A 13461-nucleotide genomic window follows, 5' to 3' on the forward strand; every position below is an offset into this window, starting at 1 on the left:
CTCCTTGACCGCTTCTGTCCACTGTCTGGAAGTTAACAGAGATGAGTCCACTATGACCCCAAGTCCTTCTCAAAAGCAATACTTTTAATCTTCAGATCTGCCATTATGAATTGAAATTCAAAGACATGACTAACCTACAAAATTCCCGTTGCTCTACGTACTGTATTATAAATAACAAAAAGGCTGGGATTCACAATGTAATTAGATTGTATTATTGGTTAACCTGGGGGTCGTATGCTATCGTTTTACTAGGCGTGGTCACATCGCTGCTCGGCACAACTGACGTGTCAAAAAAGCGATGACGACTCGCCCAGTTTCAAGGTATCAAATGTGGCATTTGCACAATTGAACGACTGTGTGCAGATGACAAGCTCACTTTCAATGAAAAGTCGTCAAGGGGGCATCCCCAGTCCAGAACGCACGCTGAGACCTCAAAGGGGAAGAAGCGGTCGGTCGTTAGGAGAAAGGGAAGCAGCGCTGATGAGTGTCTCCGTTGTACTGAGCAGTGCGAGGCGATGATGTGTTAGCTTTAAAAAGCGGGAAGGCGACTCTCTCTCTCTCTCTCTCTCTCTCTCTCTCTCGAGCGCTAACAGGAGGTGAAAGGAAGAGGAGGGCGGGGGACGCTTCTCTCTCTCTCTCTCTCTCTCTCTCTCTCCCTCTCTCCAGTATGACAGAGCCCGTTCTCAGTCGCTTAGCTGGAGCGCCGCTTCGGAGAAAGGAGAGAACATCAGCACCTTAAACTCTACCAATAAATAATCAAACAAATAAAGAAATACCCAAAATATAGAAGAGTGTTGTGTACTTGGGTCGCTCGAGGAATTAAGGATCATGGATCAACTAACCTGCTGTTAGTAAACCCTGAAAAAAGGTGGGAGAGCAGCGATGTTGGATTGCGAATCCCGGCACTTGTGGATTGTCTTCTTCATCCTGCGAGCGCAGGTAAGCTCCTTAGCTCTATCCGTTATTTCTGGACCGCTTTCATGTCACGTTGTTGTTGTGTTTGTCTTGAGATACATGAATTCAATTTCATTCCCTATCTGACGGTACTTGTCAATGGAGACGGTCGATGCAGAGCGCTGAATTCACTTCCCAATGCAGGACCAGTTTCGCGTGTTGGCTCTTCTCGCCCTTTTTGGGCTGTGCGGTGTTGAATACTTTTAGTTGGGATGGATGTCATTATGAATGGTCGTATGTCTTGTGCTGCCTCTTCTTCTTCTTCTTTTTTCAAATAAAAGCCGAAATCGCCCAGTTCCGTGCGGAAGCTCGGGTTTGGTTATTGTATTATTCATTCTTTATACAATCATAAGGATTTGCGCAATGCCTGAATTTGCCGGAGGCGCAGTTTTAAAGAGTTGGCTATGAAAGGAAGGAAACCGCAAGGTTAATGACGGATTTGGCGTGACATGCATTTGGGAAAGTGAAAGGATCTGTGCGAATCGCTGTGCCGGTGGTGGTGGTGGGAGAGAGAGAGCGAGCTATTATTTTATTACCTATAATTTTTTTTGCACCTTCGTGTTTTACAGGATTGCAAAATGCCTGGAAAAATCTTGTGGGGCTTTCACAGATTGCGCACGAGTAGAATTTGATGATTTGGCATCCCGTCCGGGTTCGGTCCTTTCTTGCAACTCTCTGCACGATTCGTTTTTGGCACTTTGCACTCACTTTTAAAAATTATGGTGCTCTAATGGCATTTTATGGTTCTTTACTGGGTTGTGTGGTTTCTTGTAGCACCATTTCATTACGTGAAATGTTCTCTACCTGTAAAGTTGTTTCTTAATTGTGCTTTGATAAACTTGTAGAAAAAAATGAAGTCTGAAATGCATAGGCTATCTAGCAGAACACTAACAGATTAAGGAAACTTGGGCTCAGATTCTGTTATCGTGTGCGGAGAGAGTCCTTTTTAAAAACAGAATCCGTTGGCATTTCACAAATCTGTTACCATCTCTTCATGGTTATGTATTGTATGGGGTCTGTTACACGTCTAAAGAGATGAACGGTTCTTCATGAGGATGGGTCCCACCATGGCATTACTCTGAAGAACTTCTCTGACACCCTTATTTTTAAGAGTGTACTGGATTCCTCGAACCCTTCCCTTTTTACAGAGTTATTTCTTTCCGGGATGCAATCTTTGAGTTCGTTATTGGGGCTTTCAAAAAATTTGTAATATATGGACAAAACCGCAATCTTGTGGAGCAGGGTACTGAGAGATCAAGAAAACCTGAACTTAGCCGTTGCGAAGAGCTTTTTAAAGAATTAAGAAAGGTATTTCACAAAGCAGTTACTGTTTATTCATGGTTATTTATGAATAATAAATCGTTCTTTCTGGAACTTTCATGTGGATGGTTCCCCTATGACATCACTGTGAAGAAGCACTCTGGCCCCTTCCTTTTTGAGGCAGTGCGACTCTGAAGCAAAGATTCGTTTTTGAGTATATTTGGATTATTCGGTGATATCTGTGCACGCGCAGAACTCACCAGCCACCGCAAACCCGTCTCTGAAGTGCACGCGCATGTTCATCAAAAATAACGCGCTGCTGGAAATATAACACATAATACGCTTAAAAATGAAAGGTGCCAAACTATAGGGCGACACACGGATTGTGTGTAAATCAAGAATAAGACATGTAAATAAAACGTCTGCGTGTCCGTCCATTTCCTAAACCTGGTTATCCTGAACAGGACAGCGGGGAAGCCGTAGAGTGCCCAAGGAAGCATCGGGTGCAAGGCAAGAACAATCCCTGGACAGAGTGGCTGTCCATCTCAGGGTGAACACACACACACACCGGGCAATTTATCAACGCCTAACCTGCATGGCATTAAGCTGCGGGAGGAAACTTATTGGGATGCGAACCGGGGTCTCCTTCCTGCATGGCAGCAGCGCTGCCCCCGTGTCAAAGCAATTCTTCAGACCGATGCCATTGGCGAAACACTTATTAGTTCATAAAAGAACCATCCACATGAAGATTCCAGAAAGAACTATCCATTTAGATCCGTATCACATTCCAAAATAACCATGGATAGATAATATCCATCCATCCATCCATCCATTTTCCAACCCGCTGAATCCGAACACAGGGTCACGGGGGTCTGCTGGATAGATAATACCATTTTGAAATACCGCTGGACAATACTTAAAGTAACACAGGCTCAATTCAGACTTTCTTGATTTGTTGTATCCTGTCAGGATGCCTAAACATTTCTGTTTGGGGTCGGATCCCCGACCCCCGAAAGTAGAGGAACAACGAACTCATGCAACCAGACAGACCCAATCTGCCGCCACGTTGATTAAAGGTGCTCTATTCATCCAAAGGACCGACACTTATTTATACTCCGGTGACGGCGATCACAATTGAACAACTTTGTCATACTAGCCGAGCACATCCGACGTAATTACACGGCAATCATTTACTTTGGGACTGGCGTGCTTTCCGTGAGAAACTGGCAGTTGGGGAAAGCACACGAGCACGCGCATACTTTGCATTCAATAATAAAACACGCATGCAGTAAACCCCCCGATAAGACAACCCCGCCTTCTCCGCGAGCGATCTTTGGTAAAGTCGAGCGGGCGGTGCGGTGCGGTGCGGCGCTGGATGTGGCGGACACTCACGGGCGGCGCGCTGTAGTCCGCAGCAGGTGCGCTATGGGAAAACAAAACGAATCTATAAAAATGCAAGACATTAGCTGTATATTTTCATAGCGATATAGTAAACACTTAATATAATGATATTCTAAATATGCAATTTACATTTGTGAAGTGTTTAGCTGGCAATTGTTTTAATAAGCAAGATTGTTTTATCCATCCATTTCCCAGCCCGCTGAATCCGAACACAGGGTCACGGGGGTCTGCTGGAGCCAATCCCAGCCAACACAGGGCACAAGGCAGGGAACCAATCCCGGGCAGGGTGCCAACCCACCGCAGGACACACACAAACACACCCACACACCAAGCACACACCAGGGACAATTTAGAATCGCCAATCCACCTAACCTGCATGTCTTTGGACTGTGGGAGGAAACCGGAGCGCCGGGAGGAAACCCACGCAGACACGGGGAGACCAAGCAAACTCCATGCAGGGCGGACCCAGGAAGTGAACCCGGGTCTCCTAACTGCGAGGCGCCACCAATTGAAGTCATTATTTTATTAATTTATTAGGGGGCTTCGCTCGCCGACCCCCGGCCTGCGCTACGTGCCAGCCACTTTGCGTCTGTGCCGCTCGCGTCTGTGGATTTCACTTTCACCAGACAACAATCTTTTAATTCTCACGGATAGGCCTCTTCATTGGGAAGAAACACTACTTTTCCCTGATGGCAACACGAATTCGACGATTTACAAGTCTCCGACTTAAAGTTTAAATCCGAACAATATCTACATACTTCTGTCATATCACTTATGTCCATATATTCGATCTCTTTTCGCTGTTCTGATATTTCAGCGAGAATCAATTTCCGTTTGTTTGCGCTAATGCGATCTTTACTGTCATTTTTTTTGAGACTTTCGAATTTGAGTACTTCCATTATCTCTAACCTGCTCTGCATGTGTATCGCGCCAACGTTTTTGAATTCTTTCAGACTTCTACTTTGTCTTCTACTCTTTGTCTTTTATTTCCAGCACCGGGCGTGGTTAAATCTCTTGGCACAAAGTCTTGTCTTGCTGGACATGAAAGTCTGAAAAAGTCTCCTCTCATCCCAGGATTTTTTTTTTATATAATGGAGAGATTGATTACTTTTATTAATGTAATTTATTAATAATAATTGTATCTCCGTAAGCTCAGAATTCTAAATTTGCATGAAGTTGGTATATTTGCATAAGGAAACGCCCCCTTTTCTGCAGAGATGCCAATGCCTCCTTATATCCCTCATACCTGTGCACTGTGAAAAACAAAAAAATAATGATGGTTAGCAAAATCATTCTTTTTATTCTGTTCTGAATATTTGTGTGGTTATGGAAGCTGATTTATGCAGAGTTATTTTGGGTAGGCACATGCTATATCAGAAAAGCAAAGCTTCCTTCTTCACTGGACAACAAGAATTTTAATTCTGTATCGATTCATGTCCAATGACCAAAATTAAAAGCTGTTTGTTAACATTTTTCTTAATTATAGAGAGACATTGTTGTTCGACTCATACAGGTAAATGATCTGTGTGTTGTGGGTGTATTGTAGGAAGATGTAAATTAGAAGCAGGATGAAACAGTTTGATTACATTTTACTTGTGATAGAATTGTAATTGTTGACTCCATTTGTTTGACTCAGGTAAGCCATATACTGGTTTATCCTGACCATTTTTTTTGACAGTTAAATGATTGGCAGTCCAGCTAATTGTTAAAATACAACCAATTGTTTTACATTAGGTAGCTGAGCAACTGTGTAGGGGTGGCACGCAGATTGTTTGCAAATCAAAAATAAGACATGTAAAAAGATGTCAGTGTGTCCATCCATTTCCTAAATCTGTTTATCCATAACAAGGTAGTGGGGAAGCTGGAGCCAACCCAGTTAAGGTGAGAACAATCCCTGGACTGAGTGGCTGTCTATCCAGGGCCATCTTACCAGCATCATAGGCCCCCAGCCAAAGTAGTGCACTGGGACCCTTGTTTAGATTTCACAACAGAGACATACAATGGGATCAGAAACATTGTGGGCCCCTATGCCCTGTCACCCCCGGCAAGTGCCCATATATTAAGATGGCCCTGTATCGCAGGGTGAACACACACACACACTGGGCAATTTAGCAAAGCCAAACCACCTAACCTGTGTGTCATTGGACTGTGAGAGAAAAGCCACAAACTCACTTGGGATGCTAACCCGGTTCTCCTTCCTGCAAGGCAGCAGTGTTACTAAAGTGGCAAAGCAAGTCTTCAGAGCAATGCCATAGGGGAACCATTTTTAGGTCTCTAAGCAGCCATCCAAGTGAAGGTTCCAGAAAGAGCCTTTATTTAGATGCATGACAGGCTCCATAGATAAGAACTAAACTGGCATCAGGCGCCATGTATATCCAGAATTGGCAAACATATTGACCCCTGTGGGGGCAATCAGCCATGGCCCAATTGGGGTTTACACATTTGGGCAACACTGTCCCTGTGTGGGCAAACAGGCAAGGAGCCCAAATTTGGTCAAGAACCTGGAAAATGTCCATACCTTACTAGTCCATCCATCCATTTTCTGTGCCCACTTATTCAGGTGAGGGATGCCAGGCGCAAGAAGCTTTGTAGCAATGGGCACAGGCAGGAGCAATCCCTGGAAATGGACGATTTAGCACCACCAGTCCACCAAACCTGTGGGAGGAAACCAACATGGACATGGGGAGAACATGCAATCTCCACACAGGGAAGACTTGGCATGTGCAGCCGGATCTCCATACTGTGAGGCAGTAGTTGTACCCCTTTGCCACCCTTTATTTAAAAAAAAAAAACAAAAAACTATTTATTCTTGTATACAAAACACTAAATTTCTTTGCATTTATTGGTACTAGTCCATTTATTTATTTTTTGCTTTGCTTGTGCCTTGGGTATATTCTGGAATTTTTACCTTCATGCTCAATGTTGGACTACATTTCTCAGTTACCATTTTCTGACTTTGTTTGCATTGGATTGCTTTAGTGTTTTGGGGCAATTATTTTGCTTCTTATGCTCCACTGAACTTCATTGTTATTTAAAAAAAACTTTTGTGAAAAATGAATCATTTATTTTATAAATTGCTGTGCTATCTGTCTAATACAGGATGAAATCTAAGTAATCATCATCAACCTCAGTGTTAACGGTGGCAGTACAGCATCTATTGGAAATTATTTTGCAATGCATGTAGTAATAAAATGCATTGCAGTTGTCATTCCAACAGATGGCACGTTACAAACATTTGTAGCAATAAAATACATTACTACAAAATTTTGCAATGTGTCATCTGTTGGAATGACAACTACATTGCATATGTCTCTGTGATATGTCATTTAGTATGGGATTCATAAAAGCAACTCTGACTGAAATATAACAATTTATAGAAATAAAATACATTGCAGTTATAATTCCAACAAATGGCACATCACATAAATTTGTAGTACTAAATGCATTACTACAAATGTTTGTAATGTGCCATCTGTTGGAATAACAAAAGCAATGCATATGTCTCTGTGATATGTCATTTAGTATGGGATTTGTAAAAGCAACCGTGACTGAGATAAAACAATTTGTAGAACTAAAATGCATTGCAGTTGTAATTCCAACAAATGGCACACCACATAAATTTGTAGTACTAAATGCATTACTACAAATGTTTGTAATGTACCATCTGCTGGAATGACAAATGCAATGCATATGTCTCTGTGATATGTCATTTAGCATGGGATTCGTAAAAGCAACCCTGACTGAGATAAAACATTTTATAGAAATAAAATTCATTTCGGGCGGCACGGTGGCGCAGTGGGTAGCGCTTCTGCCTCGCAGTTGGGTGACCTGGGGACCCGGGTTCGCTTCCCGGGTCATCCCTGCATGGAGTTTGCATGTTCTCCCCGTGTCTGCGTGGATTTCCTCCGGGAGCTCCGGTTTCCTCCCACAGTCCAAAGACATGCAGGTTAGGTGGATTGGCGATTCTTAATTGGCCCTAGTGTGTGCTTGGTGTGTGGGTGTGTTTGTGTGTGTCCTGCGGTGGGTTGGCACCCTGCCCGGGATTGGTTCCTGCCTTGTGCCCTGTGTTGGCTGGGATTGGCTCCAGCAGACCCCCGTGACCCTGTGTTCGGATTCAGCGGGTTGGAAAATGGATGGATGGATGAAAATGCATTTCAGTTGTAATTCCACCGAAGGGCATTTGTAGTAATTGAGAGAACATCAGTCTGGTTTTGTTCCACTATTATGCCTGAGACTGCAGCCCTTGTGACCCTAAATTGGATCATTCAGGTTCCAAATCGAATGGATGGATTGATGTAGGCAGAGATTTCCATCGAGAGAGGCTCATGCTGTTATTTCCCCAAACCATCTGTGTTTGCAGCAGGACACTTCTCTGGCTAATCTGTTTGAATAGATTTCCATATGTGTTAATGCTGAAAAATCAATTTAAACAATCGATACTGGGCAGCATGGTGGCCACATGGGACAGAATCCCATCTGGAGAATGTCTTTGTGGAGTTTGCACGCTCTTCTGTGTCTGTGTTGATTTTCCTTCTGGTGCATCAGCTTTCCTCACTTCAGTCTTCTCTTTCTTTCTCTGTATATATAATATGTACACAGTAGTGGGCAAAAGTAGGTTTACAGCTGTTCGTATGGAAAAAGACATATACTGTATATATATTTTATAATTTTGTGAAATCATGTAACATTTTTATGTGACGTTTTCATGCAGCACTCATTTTCCTTCAAAACTGTATGTCATCTAGTAGTCTATAGAACATTTTTTTTTCTTCTTCTTCATTAGGAGAATACAACAATGATACTGTCATGTCAGCACAACCAATTTAATGCACATAAGTCATACAAAATACCTTAAATACATCAGCTCCATTAAGAACATTAATAGTTTTAGTTGTATGTTAGCAGTCGACAAATAAAGCCTATGTGATGGCACGTGTGACAGACTGCCGGGATGCCGCCATAATGGCAAGACCAAGGGAGTGGACACATACAGGGCACTTCCTTCCCCGGAGCACTAGATGGCAGAACCACGGTTTCCCACAGGACATCATAGAAATTCGATTTGTATAACTCAGCCCTGTTGGGTGCTGTGAGGCCTACCAGGGGGAGCTGTAGAGCTCTACTTTGTGGGGTTTCACCACAGCTGGGGGGCTTCCAGACCTCACTGACGAGCCACTTGGAGTACTCACAGGTGCAGCATAAAGGGAGCTGCCTGCCTCCACTCAGGGAACCAGAGTCGGGAGGGAGAGGACGACGCTTGCCAGAGGAGAAGTGAAGGCAGAAAGAGAGGAAAACAGAGAAAGGAACAGAAGAAAAGTGTTCAGTGCTTATTATTGTGCTTGTTGTGACTGTGCTTATTGCTGTTGGGAGTTTCCCAAATAAAAAGCCTTTGTGTTTGCTGCACTTGTGCCTTGAGTCTGTTTGTGTCGGGTTTGAGGAGCTGGTGCGCCTCCTTGTGGCCACAATGCATAAACATTCCATTGCTGATAAAATCATGACAGGTGATCATGCAGGAGAAGTCGTATTCCTTCCACATATTAAGTTAGATACTCGCAATACTTCAGCAAGTAGATTACCATTCATCTTGCAGAGACGACAATTTCCAATAGTTGTAGTATTTGCTATGAGTATCAATAAATCTCAGGGTCAGAATTTTGACTGTGTTGGAATGTACCCGTAGACTGGTAGCGAGAGAAACGACCTATCGAGAAGTGTTGGGCGACCATAGGCAGCCAGGGGGTAATTAAATAAATGTGTTGGATTCCATGGGAAGCATAAACCAGTCTGGTTTGAGAGAAGGTGAGTGTGTACCCTAACCCTGACCCTAACCCATCCAGAGTTAACCGCCATGTGGATAAGCGGGTTAGTCGACAGAAGGATCGATCGATGTAGGCCTACAATCGGTCTCTGTTTTACATGGAAACCCTCTGGCCACAGGGTGCTTTACATAACAAAGTAGAACAATCCAAGATAGAAGATAATTCAATATACGATCAATAACAATGACCGAGAAGACCCAACCTGATGTGAAGTGATGGGGGGAGATTGATAGAGACCGAACAGCAGAATAATAGTCAGTGCAGATGATTCAAATGAAAGATACGTTTATAGATTTAGAAATTTATGTTTAGAAGTTTGATGTAGCTACACGAAAAAATATAATGGAGAGCTCAGCAAAACTACGTAATGTCATGTTTCAGCCAGCATCTTCCTCCGGCTGGTGTTCACAGTTGTGTTTCTTCTCTGTGTTGTTTAATTTTGTATCATTTATTTGTATTGATGTTTCCTTTGTACATTTTACTGTGTGTGTGTGCTGGAAAAGGGGTGTGGCCTGACTTATACCAATTGTGTTTTGTGAGTGGATCCCTAAGGGGCGGGGTCACCTGCCAATCACTGCCAGGAATGGGTCCTTCAGCCTATTTAAGGGAGGGCCTCCCATAGTTCCCTGCGGTTCATTGAAGTAGAGTGTTATTGTGCTTTTACTGTTTACCTCTGCTTTGTTTTTGACCTTGCCTCTGGGTTTCATATTGGGACTGTTCTTATTGACTGCTTTCAACCACGATTTTTGGATTCCGTATTGAGATTTGGTTTACTGTGGATCGTCTTGCCGTTTCTGGCATCTCCTTGAGCTGATCGGAGCATTGGGGCTTACAAAGCCTTTTGCAAGTAAACCTTTATGCTATCAAGATTCGTCTCTGTCCTTTTTGTTTCTAGTCAGGGTATTGTGACAGTGTTTTCCCCCTCTAGTGGGCAACCTTTGGAAGTGGTTTTGGTACGTGTGCTTTCAGGACATGCAGTTTGGTCATCATTATTTTCAAATATTCAAACTGTGTTCCTTTTCATTCTCAATTGAGTTTTCATCACGTAATTTGAGTGCAATTCTTATGCTTGGCTTGTTCCCCGTGCCTCTAGTCTCACAGGGCCAGATGTGATTCTCAGTTTAGAATACACACGTCTGGGGATACCCCATTAAAAAGCGTGTCATGAATAGCAGCAAAATCAAATCCTGTGCTTCCAAGGATCCACCCTCTTGTGAAAGCTGCAGTGGTCTGATGTACAGCTCCCCAAATCCGGACACAGAGACACACAAGTGCAAAACGCCACACAGTTTATTTCTTCTTGGGGCAGCTCTATTTTCCACTCCCCACTTCAGAGCACAGTACACAACACTGCTCAGTCCCTTCTCTTTTTCTTGTTTCTTTCCCTCTCTCTCTTTCTCTTCTCTTCTCTGCTGCCTCCACTTCCCGACTCTGGCTCCTGAAGTAGTGTCTGCTGGCTCCTTTTAGTGCTCCAGGTGCTCATTGCCGCATTTCCAGCAGCACTTCCGGGTGTGGCAGAACAGCTGCACTCCAGCAGCACCCCCTGGTGGTGCCCACGGAACCCAACAGGACTGCTCCAAACTCCATCTCCCATGGAGCCTTGCAGGAGTCTGAGGCACCACTGCAACCCAGTGGGGGCTGCCATCTAGCTCTCCGGGGGAAGTAATGTTCTGGATCTGCTCCTTCCTCTGGACCTTCAAATGTGGAAGCAATACCCCCAATTTCTCCAGTCCGTGTGTTTTAAACCAATGTCGGGGGTTTCACGGAGAGAGCAAAAGATACCGAACAAGAGCCTTGACGCTGAGAGGAAATAAAAATCTAAACTGCTGCTATCCATTCAGGAGTTCAGTATGGAACTGAAGCTTAAGAGTTAATTTGCATGTTGTAATGAGTGCTGTGATAATGAAGACCCCGAGACAGACACATGTAGACCATCGCAGCTACTGGGCTCCACACATTTGCTGTCTGCTATGAGGTCTTTCTATCACTTTAACTATTGAATCACTTCATGACATAACAGCAGCAAACAGTGTAGATCAGCATTGTGGTCTGTGGCTATACAACGTGTTATTTTGTCACAACAACAACAACATTTCTTTCTTTAGCATGTTTTCATACAAATGACGGAGCTCAAAGTGCTTTGCATGATGAAGAAACAGTAAAAAGACAAAATTAATAAGAAATTAGAATTAGGGAACACTAATTAACATAGAATAAAAGTAAGGTCCGATGGCCAGGGAGGGCAGAAAAAACAAAAAAAAAACTCCAGACAGCTGGAGAAGAAAAATAAAATCTGCAGGGGGTCCGAATGCCACAAGACCACCCAGCCCCCTCTAGGCATTCTACCTCACATAAATGACCTCAATCAGTCCTCATGGTATTCAGGGTTCACATGGAAGAACTTGATGATGGCGGTCATGTGGACTTCTGGCCTTTAATCCATCAATGTAGGGACATCACGGTGCTTTGATCAGGTGGTGGGGGCGCAGATCGGCACCACAGAAAAACAGAAAAAGAACAGCAGAGAAAGTAGGGGTTAATACGGATTGTGGAGATATGATTAATAAATGCATATACAGAGTATCAGGGTTACACTAAAACGAAGTCATGAGAAAGCCGTGTTAAAGTAATGTGTTGTCAGCAGTTTGTTAAAGTGCTCCACCATATCAGCCTGGTGAATTTCTATCGTTAAGCTATTCCAGATTTTAGGTGCATAACAGCAGAAGGCCACCCGCCTCATCACTTCTTTTAAGTTTAGCTCTTAGAATTCTAAGCAGACACTCATTTGAAGGTCTAAGGTTACGATTTGGAGTGTAAGGTGTCAGACATTCTGAGATATAAGATGGAGCAGATTATTTACGGCTTTGTAAACCTTAAGCAGCATTTTAAAGTCAATTCTAAATGGCACAGGTAACCAGTGTAGTGACATCAAGACTGGGGTGATGTGCTCGGATTTTGTTTTCCTAGTTAAGATTCTAGCAGCTCCATTCTGCACTTGTTGTAATCGATTGATGTCTTAAGGCAGTGGCATAGCTAACGGTGGGCAGAGGGGGCTGTCCAATCCGGGTGGCACATTTTTGTGGGCAGTATTATTGGCCAAAAGGCTCAGTGCAATTCAATGTGTAAGCAGCAGGGTTCGGAAAAAGATCAGTCATAAATGAAAAACGTAAAATTCTCAGATTTTTATTCACAAATGCTTCAAAAATAATTTTCAGACTGTCCTTCTGTGACGGCTTTAGACACGGCAGTTGAAATTTATGAGGCAATAACAAAAATAAATATAAACATGACACCGATTAATAATTTCTAGGAAGATAAACAACTAATTTACAATTTACAATTTCGTTTCGTTATTAATCCGAATGCGTTCTTGCTCTGCGCAGAAAACAAAAAAAAAGTTCCAGTTTTCGCAGTGTAATTATATTAAACAAATAATTAGAACACAGCTTATCAGTGCGTCTATACGATATTCTTGTCTAGTTGATGCTTATAAATAATTATATATGAAAAATTATTGCTGTTTCTCTATATATGAATAAATCTGTGCAAAATGTATCTTAATTTTTCTCTATACGTCATTTTAGTTTTCTATTTTAATAGGTTAACATATTCAGATATGTTGGAGGGTGGCAAATTGAAGCTCGAACTCGAGCTACGCCACTGGTCTTTTCCATTTCGAAAGTAATGTTCAATTTCTTGAGTTACTCGTTTGGACGTGCAGTTAGAAGGTGGATGTTGTTCAGCCTCATCTGTGCCTACTGGTGTCTTTGGGCAGATTTGTTTATTTGGGTGTTTTGAGCCCTGAAATCCGCATCTCCTGTGGCTCTTTGTGATCACGGCAGTCCTTTTGATGGAGTGTGGCACGTCATTTACTTCAAATTGTAGTTCATATTTTCATGGAGAGAGCTGCTAGTTCTTTCAAGCTCAAATCGACTCCTACACAGTCTGTCGTCAGAACGCTAAACAGGGCACCTGTGATGGCATATCTTTCACCTTTATCACTCGTCCATTGACAAGTTGATCAGAC

At 43.0% G+C, this 13461-nt stretch overlaps 1 protein-coding gene across 1 annotated transcript in view; it reads left to right on the top strand.

The window, feature by feature from the left end:
* Window positions 1–418: 418 nt before the first annotated feature.
* Window positions 419–13461, top strand: part of LOC114647652 (protein jagged-1b) — a 254043-nt gene continuing 241000 nt past the window's right edge. Inside the window, exon 1 of the mRNA XM_051919226.1 lies at window positions 419–939. Coding sequence (XP_051775186.1) covers window positions 883–939 — 57 coding nt within the window. The 5' untranslated portion in view covers window positions 419–882. The remainder of the gene's footprint in view (window positions 940–13461) is intronic.

The sequence above is a fragment of the Erpetoichthys calabaricus genome, chromosome 1 (assembly GCF_900747795.2).
Source record: "Erpetoichthys calabaricus chromosome 1, fErpCal1.3, whole genome shotgun sequence".
NCBI lineage: Eukaryota > Metazoa > Chordata > Cladistia > Polypteriformes > Polypteridae > Erpetoichthys > Erpetoichthys calabaricus.